An 18,970-nucleotide genomic window follows, 5' to 3' on the forward strand; every position below is an offset into this window, starting at 1 on the left:
AGCATCACATAGAAAATAAATAGAAGCCTAATTATTGATAATAAAAACAATAGTATTTTTTCCTACATATATTGCTTTAGAGTTCCAAGATATTTGAATAAATAATAAGCCAATTTAAATCTTCTTTGAATCTTTTTTTTCCCCTTTGGCGAAGCAGAGGGAAAAGAGGGAGAGATTAAAGGATGAGTAGGTGGACTTACAGCAGGAACTGTCATTCATTCTCTTCTTTACTAGGTGAAAGTTTTCAGTAATCATTTTGCATAGAGGATATAAAGTAAAAATGAAAATTCATATTTATACAGTGCTTTAAAGTTTACAAGTCATTTTTTCATACTACCTTCTTGGGAGGTAGCCAATATGAAAGTATTAATATCTCCATTTTACAGATAAGGAAACAGATTGCAGAAGGTTAAATAATTTATCCCTGATTACTCAGCTTGTAAATATCTGAAAAGATTTGAATCTGGGTGTCCTGACTCCAAGTCTAGAATCCTATCATACACTATTAGGTGATAGAATTATTTTGGATTTTCATGCATGTTCTTTTCTCACAGTAGAACAAACATTTCTTGAAGACGGGAACTATTTGTTTTTGCTTTGCATTTCCAAGGTTTTGCATTTCATAAATACTTAATAGAATGCATGTTCAATGGAATTAAATGGAATTGGGAGTCAAGAGATCCTGGTGCTATCACTGTCTTGCTATAGTCACTTAATTTTTCTGTGCCTCAGTTTGTTAACTGGCGAAATCATGGTCATCATTCTTAGCACATAGATTCACTGAAAAAAAAAAGATTAAAGATGTGAAGTTAATTTGAAAAAAATAAAAAGTACTATTTAAAAAGATATAATAATTATTATCTAGGTGTGAAATTATAATTTTGAAATAGCTCCTTTTTGATGTATAACACTGAAAATTATTTCACTTTACATGTAGCATAATATCTTGATTATTTATGGATTTTTTTGGCCTTATTGCTTACATTATTTAATTCTTTGTCAAAAAATTGAATGAAGTAAAAGAATGTATTCCTTTACTCATTTCCTAATTATTGTAAGTAAATATAGTAAGATTATATGACATGACTCCAAGAAACATTGCCATTCCATAATAATAATTCTGAAAGGGAGGGGAGCCAATGATTTACATTTTAGAGGTTTCTAGTTAAAAGTATTCTTGGCTGACAAGCTACTTATTTGCATTTCGTGTATTCCTTTAAAACTCTCAAGTTTCCTTTGTGCTAGTAAATACAACCTAAGTTAAATTAAAAATTGACCACACTGGTGATCATTCTTTTCCCAAAAGAAAACAGAAAGGGTGACATATTAAAAGATAGCAGTGAGGGAAGGGCCCTCTATAATGCTCCTTTATAATGCTTAAACAGAAAACAAGAACCAATTAAGTAAATGATCACTGGGGGAGGCAGGTGCTTTTTCTTCCTAGCGTGGACTGATATAAAGAAAAAGAAAAAGAAAAAAAAACAGATAATGATATTCAAGAATATTTTAATTAAGACACATGATCAATGAATTATGCAATTAATTTTGAAACTAATCAAAGTGAAAACTGTCAATCGATCACCTGAGCAAGTGATGGAAGAACCTCCTTGCGTATTTGCTGATTGGGCCTCTATATTCCAATATAGTTGTATCGGAGAGGGGTCTTGTTGGAGCATAGAAGGATCCAAGGCTTGCCTCAAGCTGTGCTGTGGAGTTCAAACAGAGACAGCACTGAGACAAGGGAAGCTGCTTCAATTACAAGCGAGCACTCATGTTTGCAGTCAGTCAGGTTTTGCCGACTTAGATGAAATATGAGCTTGTTGCAGGAAAGATGAAATTAAAATATGACAGCTGGTACAAAAACAAACCTGTGTATAAACTTTCACTTAAGGCTAAGCTGACAATGACTCTGATCAACAAAAAGCTGTCAAAAGTGAAGAAATCCATAATGAACCAACCGCTCACCGCAAATGGGTAATTAAAACAGTGACTCATCAAAGTAACACAGTTTGAACAAGTTTTTCCAGTAAAATCAACTCACAAACTTGACATTTGGTCTCTTTAACCAAAGGGAAGAAAAATTCCCTTTCCTGACAGGGGAGTGGAATCGGTACACTGTGCACTAATGCTGAAGTGAGCAAATGAATACAAGTATTAGGAATGGTACCACAATTATGTGTAGACAGAGTAGGTGTAGACATATGGCTTACACAATGTGATTTCAAGAGCATCAAGTCCTGCCCGTTTGACCTGTTGGCAAAAGACTGAAATGCAGCTAAAAATGTCTATTCTTTTAGTCTGTGGTTCCCAACTCTCTTAAAATATTAACACCCTCTCAGTTTGTATTTTAAGGCTATTAGTCATTTTTATACTTTAGTGTGAATGAAGCTTCTGTGGACAGATTTTTATGGATGTTGGAAAAGTTCCGCTAGATTGTAAGCTTACTGAGGGCAGGGACTCTCTTTTACTTTGTTTTATATCCATGGTGCTTAATACAGTGCTTGGCACATAGTAGGTACTTATTAATATTTATTGAATTGAAGTGAAATTGAAGCCAATTTAGTAATAGATGGCAGGAGGGATGGATAGCGAAGAAATGAAAGGTCAGTCACTATATCTCAGAAAAAGGTAAAAGCTATGATTTTTTCCATGAATTAGAATGATTCATTTTAGCATTTAGTGGAAATTTAGGCAAAATTATGATGTTTTTTAGTTGGTCAGATCTGGAAACATTGCTAAGTACCTGGCCAGACTGTTGGTAAATTAAGTATCTCATTATCTTACTTTTAGAATGTAAAATAAGCTGAATTTGAAGGGTATTTTCTTTCAAAGCAGCAGTCAATTTAGATTAAAATGGAATATCACAATGCTATTGCAAAAACAAGCTGGATTCTCTTTCCATTGCTTGTTTGCTTGACATTATTTTTTGTGCCTCTGAAATGTTCCAACCTACAAGGAATACAAGGAACTATCAGCACAGTTATAGATTCATTAGATAGCCCAGCTTGATACTGAAGGCAGAAAAGAAGATCTCAAAGATAACTATAACATTATTATAAATAAAAGGGCTCACTGGGGTTCCTTAATAAAAGGAAAACATTACCATGGCAAATTGGTTAGATATGGAATAAATCTTGGCTGAAAAGAATTCTGAATTTTTTAGACATGGGAAAAAACCCCACAAAAACAAACTAGCAACATAACTACCTACTTATATGTGTGTTTTCTATTTTCCAGTTTCATGCAAGTCTTATATTTTTAATATATCTTTATATTGCATATTAGTAAATGCTCCTGAAATTTATATTCAAGGACTAGTTATTCTTTGTTCTCCCTCCTGAAGGCTAATCCTTGCTCCTCCAACTAAATTTGGGGCCTGGCTTTGAAAGGCCCATATAATAGCAAAGGTCTTTTGGAGCTTCACTACTCAAAGGTAAAAATCTGATCCTAGAGATGCCCACCTGCTGATATCAGAAATATTATATTCATAACTAGCAGTAAAGTGGAAGGGAAAGAGCCCTGGGTTCAAAGCCCAGGCCTGGCACTTAATGATTGATTGACAAATCCCTTAATCTCTCAGATCCTTAGTATTTTTATGTGTAAAATTAAGGGGTTGGACAAGAAGAACTCAAAGGTGCCTACCAGCTTTTATTAGCTATGTGAGCTTGAACAAGTTATTTAAACTAAGCCTCTGCTTTCTCATCTCACACACAGGGAAAACAGTCCCAACACTACCTACCTCACAGGGTGGTTTTGAGGAAAGCTTTGTCTAACTATGTGGAACCATGTAAATGAGAACTATTATTCATTAGCTGCTAACATATTCTTTTTAAGTGGAGAGAAATATTGGAAGTAGTCCGAACTGGTTGGATTACTGCCACAGAGCAAGTTGAGCAAATGCCCACTGTGTAGACTAACCAGTGCAATGGGTTGTTGCCATTGTCTTTTGGATTTCTAAAATTATTACAGTTAAAGCTACCTTTGTGACAGCAGACAAATGCCCCTTCACCCTTCCCAGGTGGTCCAGCCTTGCGATATGAGTGGAAAATGGAACAATAAGAGCCAAAGTTGTGAGAGTATCTAGAAACATTCCAAGATTATATGGAGACAATTCCATTGTGACGGGAAGAGCACCAGATTTGGAGGAAGAGAACTAGCTATGCTACTTAAAACTTGCATCAATTGTGGTAAATCACTTCCCCTCTGCTAGTCTCAAATCACTCACCTGACTACTACAAAAGCAGTCTTTTATTTTTTAAAATTGCAACTATGTTCTTGACATTAATTGAATAGATTAACAACAAAGGAGGAATCATCAAACATGATATGGTGGAAAGCATTTAGACTTGGAGTCAGAAAAAATGGATTGAAATCCTGAATTTTCTTTGTGGATGGAGTACCAAGCTTGAGTCATGAGGACTTGAATTTAAATCTGGCTTCAAATACTTGACATTTACTAGCTGTGTGACCCTGGGCAAATCATCTAACCTCAATTGCTGATATATAAGTATATATCCTCATACATGTATATACACACACATATATAATAGCATTTATATAGTACTTTGAGGTTTGCAAAAAGAGTTACAATATTATCTAATTATCTAATCTTTACAATAATCCTGGGAGGAAGATACTATTATTATCCCAATTTTATAAATGAAGAAACTAAAGCAGCTACTTTAGTAGCTAAGTGACATGTCCATGGTCACATAGCTGGGAAAAGACTGAGGTTAGATTTAAATTTACATCTTTCAAAACCTGTTCTACAACTCTATCATCCACTGTGCTACTAAGGTATCTGGGTCTCTGCTCTTCATCTCTAAAATGAAGAAGCTGGTTTGGATAACCTCTAAGACTTCAGCTAGTTCTAAAGCTATGATTCTAGGATCATATTATGGTGGAAAGACTATTATACAAAAAAAATCAGATGAACTGTTTTTGCAGCTATACAATATTTACTAAGTATCTTAACCTCAATAAGCTTTAGAATTGCTTGCTTTACTTACTGGTTCTTGTGAGAATCAAAATAAAAATAACTGATTAAAATTATGTCTATATATCTATATCTGTTTATATAAAAAAGTACAGATGGGGATACAAACAAGGTTATTATAACTGTTAAATTTCAAAAAACCTAAAATTTAAGCAGCAAAAAGTTGAGAGCTTCACAACTCGAAGCAAAACAAGAGAAATATTATGGGGGCATTTGGGTGGTACATTGGATAGATTCCACTAAGCTGGAATCAGTAGAACCTAAACCTTGATTGCCTCCAAAAAAACCTGACAGCAACAATAACACTGCCCAAACCAACAACAAAAAGGAAATAGGATGAAAATTGTTTATATGATGCACTAATTAAAGTTTAACTCTAACCTTCTCTCTCTGGTGTTAGCCGTTGTCTAAGAAGATGGTTTACAATTGCACTCATGCTTAAGTAACACTGATGGCCCATAGTACTCCAGTTCATGCTGCTTAGAACATTTATTGCTTCATGGATCTCATCGTAACGAATATATTGATGGATAAGATCTATAAGACTCAACTGTCCTTTTGTGAAGATTCCTGCAACAGAAAAATTTAAAACCAGTTATAGCAAAAAGTAGGAAATAATGTCAGTCAATGCATTTTAAAAAACTTGGCCAATTTGCTATTAAAAGTGTTTTATTTTATGGACTAAGATAGCTTCTATTTTCCATAAAGAAAAACATTTTATTCTAGCAATTTAGCAACCATTTCCATGTCTTTAGAGCAATATAGCTAACCAATTAATAGCTATAAATAAAATGTAATCTAATAAATATTAGAATATCATATGCAGTAATGGTGATCTCACAGAGTTAATAATAATAGGTATTCCCAATCAAAGTTTCTTTCTAATTTCTTGGAGATAAAAACCTCCATAACATCTAATTATTACAATACTTATTGTTTTTTTAAATTAGCATTAGGGATAATATTTTTCCAAAGTCATGAAATTTTCACTATGATACCTATTTTGATAGACATCATGGTTATATTTTGCCATAAAAGAATTTGGAACAAAGTACATGCTGTTTATCATCTCAAACATATGGAAATTTACTTTTATTCCCATGAAGAAGTATGGGAAGTCATCTTAAAGAAACCAATATAGATGTATAGGCAACTGATAAACCAACTTAGGATCAAAGAAGGAAAAGGAATAGTATTTGTGCTGGATAGGGGAGGAACAGGAAAGAATTGGCTCATTTGGTTTCTGTTTTTCTGCTGAGGAGCATTATTTTTGAACTGGAAAGAACAAAACAAAAATATCTGAAAACTAACTAAATAAGGCAATAGTAAGATTATCAACAATAGTGTTCAAATTAACTGGGACAAAATAAAATAATTTAATGTTTTGCCTTTTATAATTAACTTTATAATTTTTATGTCTTTAAAACCTTTTAATATGCATCATCTCTTAATTCTAATCACTTGTTTTATACAATTCAGCACTGAGTTCACAAAATATTTACAAATTTTAATACATCATGAAACCATATTTTTATCACATTAGACAGTAAACATTTTTAAAAACAGTCCATTTTTTACAAATCTGAGATTTTTTTAATCAAGCAAATTTCAAGGGCAATGACATATTTATGTCAATCTTGAATAACTTTCTCAATATTTCATGACTTGTGACATGTGGCATAAAGCATTCAATCTCCATTTGAGAATTTCTATAATTTCATGACAATTCTACTTTCTTAGAATATCAATACATTTATCAGACATCATTAATACCTCCAAGTCCACTAGAAATAAAAGAAAAACTGCCAAAATATTTTTGGGTGAGTGTTTTAAAGTTTAATGAAGATATTCACATATTACATGTACTTCTGAACTTCTGACAGTGGTTTTTAATATAACCTTGAGTAAAAAAACAATATGTTTCTTCAGTAAAAATGACCATGTCCCAATTTTTAGTACTGTATGTAACCTTTGTATTGTCTTGCTCATGATAAGTTCTTGTTTCTTGAAAATAGTGGTTAGTATATCCTTTTAAATGGGGGGAAAAACTGGTCTTTTCACTGTTCTTCCAATTTCAAACCTAATTGTAAAGAAATCATTAACAATTACACCATCTGTCTTTCCTTCTGAAGATCTTGCTTGCTTTGGAGAGATCAATTAGGTGGTTTTGAAATAACACTTTGTCGGTTTTAAATTCATTTTAATTTTTCAATTGCACTTTACTTTGTATTTTGTACAGATGTGATTTCATTGTGGGCTTGAATAATTCTTAAAACCCTTGTCTTCAACACCAATAGCTGTTGCAATATCTCTTACGGTTATGAGATAACTTTAGCATTCTTCCTTGAAGTAATATCTATTCTTAAAAACCAAAGAATATAAACACAACATAAGAAAGCAATTGAAAATGTAATTGTATTATAATCCCCATTACTCAGTTGACAGAGAACTAGTTAAATGAAGGAAAAGAAAATAAATACAGTTTCATCTGGTCAAAGTTAGATACTCTGTGCCAACCTAGTGTTAGCAGAGGCACATACATGACTATTCACAAAATAGAACCATGTCAAAATTACTACTTGTCCTAAGTAATTATGACATGATTCTATCTACTCTCTGAAGAATCCTTGATAATCTCAAGCCTAAAATATATTCCAGGTTATAGGAAAAAATACTGGTAATGATTATCAAGATGCTATCAGTATTTTGCAAAAGACCATAAAAAATGAAAGAAATGCCACAGGTGGGTTTTTTAAACATTGCAGTTATTTGATGTTCAGTCATTTAAATCATGCTTGACTTTACTTTGTGACCTTAATAGGGATTTTCTTGGCAAAGAAATTGGAGTGATTTGCCATTTCTTTCTCCAGCTCATTTTACATATGAGGAAACTGAGGCAAACAGGGTTAAGTGACTTAGCCAGGGTCATAGCTACCAGCTTTGAACTTAGGAAAAAGAATCTTCCTGACTCTAGATCTAGCATTCTATCCATTGTGCCAATGAACAAGCCCAAGTTTTAATGGTAGGGACTATTTTTGTTTTTGTCTCTGTATTCTCAGCAACTAGCACAATTTTCTTTACATTGCACAAACTTAATAAATATTTCTTGAACTAAATTGAACTAATGGGGTTCAAATAAAAGAGGTTTCTTACATTTAGTTTGGATCTTCCATTTTCTATTATAATAGTCCTTCAGGGGCTTTTCCCAAAAGGCCTATTTTTCTTCAAATTTCACAAGGCATTTTGCTTACATATCACTTTTTCCATTCAACTGAGATATATTTTATAACATTTGCAAAACATGTCACCAATAAATAACACATCAAACAGCAATGATGCCAACAAGGAAGAAAAAAGGGATCGGCTGAAAGAGGCTGATATAGATACACAGGAAACTCATTAGCAAACACAGTTGTTTTTTTTTTTTAAGACATGGAAAGTGCTCCAAAGAAAAACTACAAACTATTAACTAAATGAGAGACAGCTATACATGGCTAATAGTTAATAAAATAAACAAACATTAAAACACATAACACTGAGCTTTCGCCTCACACTTATCAAATTGGCAAAAATGAACTTTAAAAGTCTGACATTGTGGATAAATTAGAGAAACAAGGAAAAAATCACTTGTTAGATTAATGGATGGGAAAAAGTCTATGACAAAACAAGTGATAGAAAAGATCACAGAAGGTAAAATGGACACTTGATTATCTAAAATTAGAAAGTTTTTGCACAAACAAAACCAATGAAGCTAAATTTAAAAAAGAAGAAAGTAAATGGGAAAATTCTTTGTAGCAAGTTACTCTGACTCCTTGTCCCCCATTTAAAAAGGGGGTTTTATATTTGATCTTGGAGGCAACACAGAGCCACAGGATATTTTTGTCTAGAGAGGATACATGGTCGTGGTCAACTTAGGAATATCATTTTAACAATCTAAATGTAGGATAAACAGAAATAAAGAGAGACTTGTGGCAGGAAGATTAACTCACAGACTATTGTAATAATTTAGATGTGAGATGATGAGGAATAATCCCTGTCAAAGTAGTGATTATACAAAAAGAGAGAAGGGGGCAAATGGAAGAGATGTTATGAAGGTAAAATCAACAGGTTTGGCAACAGATTGGATATGGGGAATCAGAGGGAGGAGTCAAGGATAATACCTAGGTTGCAAATATGAGTGACAGGAAAAATAGTGATGCTCTTAGTAATAGGGAAGTTAGGAAGAAGGGAGAGTCTGAGGAAACAATAGTAAGTTCAGTTTTTGATATGTTGAGTTTAAGATGTCTATAGGACACCCAACGGGAAATGTCCAATTAGCATTTGGAGATATGAGATTAGATGTAAATAGAGAGGTAAGAATAAATAAGTAGATCTGAGAGTCATCAACACAGAAATGAAAACAAAATCCATAGGATGATGACATCAACAAGTTAAACAGTATTAGGAGTGAAGAGAAGAGAACCAAGGACAGAGCCTCATGAGACACTCACAATTAACAAAATGTGGATGAATATATAGTAAGTAGGTTAAGAAGTAATAGATAGGAAGAAAACAAGAAGAAAATATTTCATGAAAATCTAAAAGGAAGGGATTATCAAGGGGGAAGTGATTAATAGTATTAAGGTGGCATAGAGACCAAGAAGGATGAAAATTAAGAAAAGCCCATTAATTTTGGTAATTAAGAGATCATTAGTTAAATGATAAGGTGGAAGATCAGATTGTAGCTAGTTAAGAAGACAGTGAAAGAAAATGAAATGGAGGTACCTATTGTAGATAGCATTTTCAAAGAGTTTGACCAAAAAAGAGAGGAGCATATGGGATGATAGCTGGTAGGGATGTATGGATCAAGTGAGGGGTTTTTGATGATAAAGGAACATGGGAGTATTTGTAAGCTGTAGGGAAGCATCCAATAGACAGTGAGATGGAAGATAAGTAAGAGAATAGGGATGATAACAGCAGTCTGCTGGGGAAGATGAGATGGGAATGGGATCACTTGCGTGCATAGAGGAGTTTGCCCTGGCAAGGAGAAGGGTATCTCATTATGTGAGATAAGTGGAAAGAAAGGATTAGTGGCAAAAGGTATATGGATGAGATGAAATGAGGAGGAAAGGAAAAGAAATAGCTTTCAGCAAATAGCCTAATTATTTTTCCCAATAAAATATGAAGCAAGCTTCTTAGCTAAGAAGGTGCTGAGAGGGGAAACCTGGGAAGTTTGGGGAGAGATGAAAAGGTCTGAAAGAGTCATTATGTTGAGTGGGATTGGGAATCAATTTAGTTGTTATTCAATCATTGAGTCATGTCTGATTCTTTGTGACCAGAGGACCACAACATACTATATCCCTCTGTCCTCCACTCTCAAAATCCATCCAGGTTCATGTTCATTGTTTCCATGATACTATCTATTCATCTCATCTTCTACTATCACCTTTTCCTTTTGCTTTCAAAATTGCCCTGCCTTAGAATCTTTATGAATAAGTCCTGTCTTCTCATGTGGCCAAAGTATGTAAGTTTTGGCTTCAGTATATGTCCTTCCAATGAATAGTCAGTTTCTTTTAATATTGTTTGAATTGATCTACTTGCTGTCCAAAAAACTCTCAATTCTCCAGCATCACTTCCATGTTCATGAATCCTGAAATTCTTCAGCATCACAATTCAAAAGTGTGCTCAATTTTCCTTATAGTGCAACTTTTACAGCCAAACATTACGTTTAGAATGATATAGATTTGACTATATGGACCTTTGTCAGCAAGGTGATGTCTCTGCTTTTTAGTATGCTATTCAGATTTGCCATAGCTTTCTTTCTCAGGAGCAAAAAATCTTTTAATTTCATGACTGCAGTCACCATCTGCAATGATCTTTGAGCCCAAGAATATAAAATCTGACACTGCTTCCATTTCTTCTCCCTCTGTTTGCCAGGAAGTAAAAGGAACAGATGCCATGATCTTCTTTTTGTTAATATTAAGCTTCAAGCCAGCTTTTACACTCTCATCTTTCACCCTCATCAAGAGGCTTCTTAATTCTTCTTCACCTTCTGCCATCAGATTGGTATCATCTGCATATCTGAAATTGTTGATATTTCTCCTGGCACCCTCAATTCTGGCTTTGATTCATTCAACCTGGCACTTCATATGAATACATTATTGTTGTTGTTGTCGAGTTCTTTCAGTCATGTCCGACTCTTTTGTGATCCCATTTGGAATTATCTTGGCAAGGATACTGGAGTGGTTTGTCATTTCCTTTTCTAGCACATTTTATAGATGAGGAAACTGAGGCAACAGGAATAAATGACTAGACCAGAGTCACACAACTAGTAAATGTCTGAGGCCAGATTTGAATTCATGAATGAATAAATTAGAGAGATGTAAAAGGATTGACTTGAGGGCTCAGAAGATATATAACATAAATTTTGAGTAGATTCAGTCCACGTGATTTTATTATTTTCTCCATCTTTATTCAGCAACACACTGTAGGAGCAAAGGCAGAACATGGTAGAAGTGATCAAGGTTGGATATTGGTATGGCAAGATGGATTATATAGTAAATGTAAGGGAGCCAATGGGAAAGAAATAAGCTTTTACACAGGTCTGCTATGTGCTTTTTACAAATAATATCTCATTTGAGCCTCACAATAATCCTGGGAGGTAGGTGCGATTATTAATCACCATTTTATAGTAGAGGAAACTGAAGCAATCATAAGTTGAATGACTTGTCTAGGACCACATAGCAAATGTTCGGGAATAGATTTAAACTCAGATATTCCTGATTCCAGACCCAGAAATCTGCCACTCAACACAGCAATGTTGAGTTGAACTTGGATAAAAATAAACAAAAGAGGAGAGTATAGCTAATGTGGGGGTGACAGTCTAGGAAAGAAGTGAAGGGTCAAGATTAGGGAATTTCAGGATACATGAATATGGAATTGCTGCATTAGTGAATAATGGCAAGATCAAGAGAGCACAATGTGGGGAGAGGGATAGCTTTAACATGAAATATTGTGGTAAAGATTGAAAGAGAGAAATAAGCAATCAGGAACTGGTATACAGGGAACGGGGCTAGAATGATGACCACCAGGAGTTTAGAATCATGGGAATGAGGAGGATTTGACTGAGGAGTGGTTTTTAAGAGATAGGTTTAGATAGATTGTCCATTGTGGTTGACTTCAAGGTAGAATCTTATATCATATATATATATATATATATATTTTATATTTGTATAACATATATATATTATTATATGTTAGATGCTGATATTCTGTGGCTATCTCATATACCTATAATTCAGCATAAATACAAATTCTTGTAAGGATCTCTCCCTTTTAATTTCAAACTTATTGGAATCCATGTGACTCAAGGTGACCCTAATTTTGTTAAAATATATGTACATATCCTCTCTAGCAATGATACCACCAATTAATACTTTGATAGAGAAAAATCAATGAATTAGCTGCTCCTTGATTTGTCTTATACTCTTCCTCTTTCAGGCATTTACAAAGACCTCCAATGCCTAGAATGCCCTCCTCATGCAATCTGTTGTAGCTATTATGTTCTTCAATGTCCAGGTCATTTGCTACCTTCTCCATGAAGTTTCTCCCCACTCCCACTGAGCAAGCTTATCTTCAAATTATCCTCAAATTCATAGCATTTTGTCCTTCATTCTACATCATTCATCCCCTCATATTTATTTGTGCCCCAGTTCTTTCTCTCCAGTTGATTCTAAATTTCTTAGTGGGTGGAATATAATATATTGCATCTTTGTATCTTAGAACCTAGCATAGTGTCTTTATAAGATCCAGAATTTAAGAATACTTTGAAGGACCAAGTTTCAGCTATTTACAGAGTGCACATTTATTTTTATTCATAAGGCAAAGAAAAAGTGAGGATGATTTTTTAAATTTCAAAGTAAAGCTATAATATTTGTTTGTATTTAAAGTATATTAAATACAGATAGAAACTATAGTAAAATTATTATAAAAATTTGCTTCAATTCATGCATCTAATTGTTTATGCATTTTAGATTGTTTATGCATATTAGATGCATGAATGTATTTGCTATTATGTAGTGTTTTGAAGACAGAACTAAATGTGGTTTTGTGATACAATGTGATTTTTTGTTCATTGAATGAAGGACAAGCAGCCAAGAACCAGCACTAACTGCGCCAAAATGTAATAGCAGCTGAGAAGATGGAACTATAGATCACTAACATATATACATTCTGGGGATTTGGGATGAATCAGTAAAATCAAGTTTTATCCAGTCATATGTACTTTAGATTAGGGCAACTTAAATTTTTTCTACTTGGGATCCCTTTTTGCCTGAGAAATTTTTATGTAACCCTGGGTATGTAGGTATACAAATCAAATATTTAATGATAATAAATCACATTTTATGACCCCCACATTCATATTATGATACCCATAAGAGATCAAGAGCCATAGTTTAAGAAGCTGGGCTTTAGATAACATAATGAGGAGGCTGATCGGTGGGTGAGGAGATTCAAATACAAGTCATATGGGGATAAAGAAACGCAGAATGTTTACATGAAGATTAAGAGGAGATGGTATAGTTATCTGAAAGTGTGTCACAGATTGTTATATGGAAGAGAAATCAAGCTTTCAGGATTTCTAAAGGTAAGAGGAGAAAGAGAGAGTGGGAAAAGTTCTTAATGATTAGTGCTGTACAACGTAAAATGTGTCATCATCTTGGGACTGGTGACCCATCTTTGAAAGTCTTTAAGTAAGGTATAAATGTGACCAAAGCTTTGCTAGAAAGTGGGTTCCTAATTCATCTTTGAATTGGACAAGATGACCTCTGAAGGGCTTCTAATTTTAACATATTATGATTCAATGATAAAGATAGTTTTAATTGTTAGGTGAAGATAGTCTGAAAGTTTAATTAGGTTAAACATTCAAAGAATATGCTTTATACATGAAGACAACACTGCTGTTTCTTTGTGAATAACACATACTCTTTGGTTACTTTTTTTCCCCAAATGCAATGATAGATTTTTTTTTTAATGAGGTATCATTCACATTTGTTCCTCAGCAAATGTGAGATGTCTGGTCAGTTTGAAGAGTAGTGATCTATAGTAATGAACCTGAATTTTCCTCTGTAGTGAAATAAATTCACCTATGAGGTTTAAAATCAAAGTCCTGATTTAATTAGAACCTGGCTCTACTATATTAATAACTGAAAAAAATTTTCCTTTTAAATTCGGTCAATCATAGGTAAGTTATAGGCCACACCTTTAATGTCAAATTTTCCAAAGGTTTGCACAACGAACACCTGAAAAAAAAACACCCCAACCTCATAAATATGCCTTGAGTAAAGTGTACATGCAACTACCTGTTTATGTTTGCAATGAATTAATTTATACATGAAAAATCCATATGAATGCCCAGATTTAGAAATAGGTTAGTACAAGAAAAGCAAGTTTGTTTATAGTTACTACTAGAGCAGATCCTAATACAAGTTATCTTTAGTTTTATTTCAGTGTAACTTTTTTGTGGAAAAAAAAAAGATGTTAGCTGTTACATCTGATGCATTTACTATTCAGAGAAAGAAAAAATGACTAATCATAGTACAGTAGATATTAACCTCATTAATGCATAAAAACTGGCAAAAGAGAAAGATAATTATCAATGCAGGACTGCATAATTTGACCTTTAAAAGATGCTGCAAGATAGGAACATTTCCCCAGCCTACAAAATTTTTAACACTATGAAAAGAAATTTAAAATGATATATTTCAAGTGGAGAGGTCACCGTCTTCCCATCTGGGAGGCCTGGTTTTTCTTGGATGTTAGGCTTTCAAGAGACCTTCTTGGGAAAAAGAGGTGACAGCCAACTCATTGCCTAATTGATTTAGGAATAGTGCCCAGGGAGATAGTCCAATTAAGTCTACAAGCCGGCAATTAGCAGGAAGGCCTCTAAATCCCTGCACTGAGAGCTTGTTTGCTTTAGTAAGAACATAAATGTGCTAGAGATAGGCAGGGAAAGCTGGGCTTTCTGGAAAACTGCTGTGAGTAGTCCCACAAGGGAGAACTAAAGAAAAACTAGGTATACTGGGCAGGGAATCTTCTGCTTAATAGTTAACTGGGTAATTTAGAGGGTGTATTTTTTTAAACAGACAACATGCAAAACAGCAAACATCCACTCTAGTGTTGAATGTGGAGATATACAATTGTAAAACCTGTTGTTGGACAAAGTGGGGTTGGATTATTTATCTTACAATAATTGACAGTGTACACATCTTTTTAAAGCCTTTCAACATTCTTCTTGGATAATAATGACCTTTTGAGTATATTCAGGTACATTTCTATTATTTGGAAACATAGTATTCCAACTAAGATATAGTAAATCTATTCACTAATAGATAATTATCTTTTAGCTCAATAAGATGCTATAGGTAAAGCACTCATCAAGTCTTAAAGTAATATGTAAATGTTAGCTACTATTATTATTTTAGGTTAATAAAATCATATGAATTAAATTAAGTTAATTTCAGGAGCTAAAAATAATTGCCATATTGCTTAAGTCCCTATCTCCTAGGAAGTTTTATATTTTTGTGTGAATTGGCAATGTTTTAATCAATGAGATAGATTCACAAATCTATTTGCAAAAATAGGAGCTAAGTTTTTCAGCATTTAAAAATGTGCTTTGTTTCTATTTTCTGTTTACTGGCCATAATATGTACAATCAAACCCATTTATGCATTTAAAAGAGAAATTAGGGAACAGCTAAGTGGTTCAGTGGATAAAGTGCTGGGCCTTGGAGCGGATAACCCAAGTTTAAATGTAGCCTCAGACACAAGCTAGTCATATGATCCTGAGCAATTTGTCTTAGGTTCCTCAATTATAAAATGGGAATAAAAATTATAACGTCCAGCTTACAGGATTTTTGCCAAGATTGAATGAGATAATCTTTGTAAAAGTGCTTAGCACAGTGCTGGCACATAGTATTTACTATATAAACGCATATTCCTTTTTCTTATGTTTATCTATATTTTTCATTTTGAGTTTTATTATGGATTCTTCAGCATTGACATTTGACAAGAACCACCATAATGCTGAATTAGAAGTCGAGGTCTGACTCTAAATGTTGACTTCATAATCTTAGATAAATTGTCTAACTTTTCTGAACCTATTATCTTTTCTTTTTAAAGAAAACAGACCATCAGGTATCTAAGGTCTCATCAAGATCTATGAAAAAGAGTTTTGATTTAGAGGAAACAAATTCAAATCCTTGCTAGAACACCAGCAGTCTGATATAAGTAACTTATTTTTCTTTGAGCCTCAATTTTCTCATCTGCAAAATGAGGATGATTTACCTATCTTATCTATTTCATTAAGTTTTTTGTGAAAATCAAATGAGAAAATTTATGGAAAATGCTTTGTAAGTTGTAAATCACTACATAAATATCAGTCCTTGTTATTGTTGTTGTTTAAATGTTAAATGATCTAGCAAAGGGTTTCCAATATGTTGAGTATTTCTGAGAGGATATGCAAAGAATCATACGTGATGAAAACAATCTCTATAAATGGATGAAAAACTCATATTTATAAGGTCATAGATCCATCAAAATATCAAAGCATTCTTAGTAAGAATATATTTTTTGGAAATTGAGGTAATTTTTTTAAAAATTCAAGTCATTTTTTATTGAGATGCTTTGTTGAAAACTATTAATTTCATTTTTGAACATTCAGAAATTCTGATCATGGAAATATACAAATCAATGTAATTTTCTGTGATAAATGTCTGAAGTTCCTGTTGGAATATTTATGAAATAATGTTGATAATGAAACCACATATATAAAAGATAAAGCTTAGACTGATCTGATCAAAAAGTAAATGTATTATGGGAATAGTTTTATGCCTTTAATTCTAACATCAGTAATAGAAACACTTTTAAATTCACACTTTATCCTTTTATTTTACTCACCTAGTTTAAAGAGAAGTACACCCAGTGGCCCTCTGTCAAACTTAAGGAATAGAAGATCATGAATGTCAATACTGTTAGGAGTCTGAGGAACAAATTGAGAAGCTGTCCACTGCATTTGAATGAGGCCACTGGAGACATCAAAATGTTTACTAAGTTGCAGGATTTTCTTTGGTGAGCAGTCTTCTGCCAAAAGTTGTACTTTAATAGGTGATAATGCTATGTCAAAAATCTGCAAATCCCCCTGGGTACTTCCAACCAATAGGATAGCCCCACCTGGGTGGCAACTAATGAATGTAGGCAAAATTTCAGCCTGAGCCAACAGAGTCACTGTTCGGTGGGCTTCATAGAGAATGACTGAAGAATCCTCACAGCCTAGAATTAGTTTGTCTTCAGCAACATTCCTGCAGCAGCTGATGGCCTTTGATCGTAGTGGTATTCTGGTGACTGTTACACAGTGGATTTTGTTTCGAACACACTCATAAATGCAGCTGTCAGCCATAGGTTCTTTGTCTACACTGATGGAATGCTCTACTGTGTGCACCTGATAAGGCTGATTAGTGCTAAAGCTAGCATCAAGTGGATTCCATTCTGTACGGATGAAACTCAGAACCTGTATGAAAAAAAGTATATTCAGATAAACATTTATTTTCTTCTTTCATTGCATAATGTGTTGTATATTAACTAGTGTGTTAGCATCTTATTAGAAACCATTCCTTTCCCACTAAGCAACACAAAATTTAAACATAGAAATAGAATAGTATCGGAAATAAAATTTATCATTAAAATATTGCTTTAAACTTTTTGGGAGAGTGTAAGAAAAATATAAAATAAAAAGATCTTGACAAATATCTATGTACTACATGCAGACATAACTAAATAGCCTGAATACGATTCAATTATTTTAGGTAAAAGTAATAGAAATAACACCCAAACTTCCAATGCTATTTGTTTTTAGGAAAAAGAAAGACATAGAGAGGTTAAATAATTTGACTGAAGACCTATAGATAATAAGCTTCAGAGGTGGATTTGAAGTCAGGTCTTCAGAGTCAAGTGCTATTGTTTTTTCCACTGTACCACATTGCCCCCCAAATCATACTTACTATCAAACAAATGAATGTAAATATTAATGATTATTTGAGATAAGTAGGGAAGAAATCATTTTGTTTAGAACATTATTCTCTGGGCAATGGAAATGTGAAGCTATAAAGCTTTGGTGACATTTTTTCTTCTGGGGACTGGTGATGACAGTCGTGGTGGCAGTGGGTAAAGAGAAGAGTTTAAGAAGATAGAGGATGGTGGACAATTAAAAGGGATAGGAAAGGGTGGTAGTGGCTTTAGGATGCTAGAAGATGGATTGTCCATCAATCAATTAGCAAACAATCAATCAACAAAGTTATTAGGTGTCTATTATGTATTAAGTATTACAAAGACCAAAAAAAATAGTCCCCACTTTCATGAGGCTTACATTTTGACTCCTTCCTTCCCCAGAGACCTACCCATACCCATCTGGGTCTTAGGGAAGGATGTGTTTCCCTAGGAAAAACCAGTTTCATGGTAGTATGACTCTAGAAAAGAATCATAAAATATGTCTAGTCAAGAAAAAAAAAAGGGATGGTGGAGGACCACAAAGCATGAAGCTCTCAATGAGATGATTTGCCGTCATTTCCCAGACTCCCTATTTCTCAGAAAGGAAGCTTGCCATTTTGGATATCAATGCTCTGAGGCAAAGACTCTACGCTAGTCATCGGTTATAATAATTCATTTGTTTTAAACTCAAGAAAAAATAAGTTAAGACCTACTGATTGTTGTAAGCTGATGATATTGGTGACACAGGAAATTTTTTAAAAATACTTTCTTACTTTTAAATACTTTTAGTAACAAAAGGAGGAAACTAGTTAGCATGACAGAAATAAAAGAGCACTGGACTTAAAGTTACATGACCCAGGTTGCAGATTTAGACTGAATCGGCCACATTACAACCTTCAGAAATGATTTAATTCCTCTTAGTGTCTGCTTCTTCGTGGGAGGGGCAGGGGGG

The 18,970-nt window shown here is 33.7% G+C and overlaps 1 protein-coding gene and 1 long non-coding RNA gene across 8 annotated transcripts in view; one reads left to right on the top strand and one right to left on the bottom strand.

Moving 5' to 3' along the window:
* Positions 1-18,970, bottom strand: part of WDPCP (WD repeat containing planar cell polarity effector) — a 363,046-nt gene that overhangs the window by 162,651 nt on the left and 181,425 nt on the right. For all 6 annotated transcript variants that reach the window (XM_031950554.1, XM_023494917.2, XM_031950549.1 and 3 more), the window contains 3 exons: positions 16,933-17,542; positions 5,378-5,566; positions 1,583-1,706 (listed from right to left, as the gene is read on the bottom strand). In XM_031950554.1, coding sequence (XP_031806414.1) covers positions 1,583-1,706; positions 5,378-5,566; positions 16,933-17,542 — 923 coding nt within the window. The remainder of the gene's footprint in view (positions 1-1,582; positions 1,707-5,377; positions 5,567-16,932; positions 17,543-18,970) is intronic.
* LOC116421379 overlaps positions 1-18,970 on the top strand; it is a 130,256-nt gene that overhangs the window by 79,843 nt on the left and 31,443 nt on the right. The window lies entirely within an intron of this gene.

The sequence above is a fragment of the Sarcophilus harrisii genome, chromosome 2 (assembly GCF_902635505.1).
Source record: "Sarcophilus harrisii chromosome 2, mSarHar1.11, whole genome shotgun sequence".
NCBI classification, from domain to species: domain Eukaryota; kingdom Metazoa; phylum Chordata; class Mammalia; order Dasyuromorphia; family Dasyuridae; genus Sarcophilus; species Sarcophilus harrisii.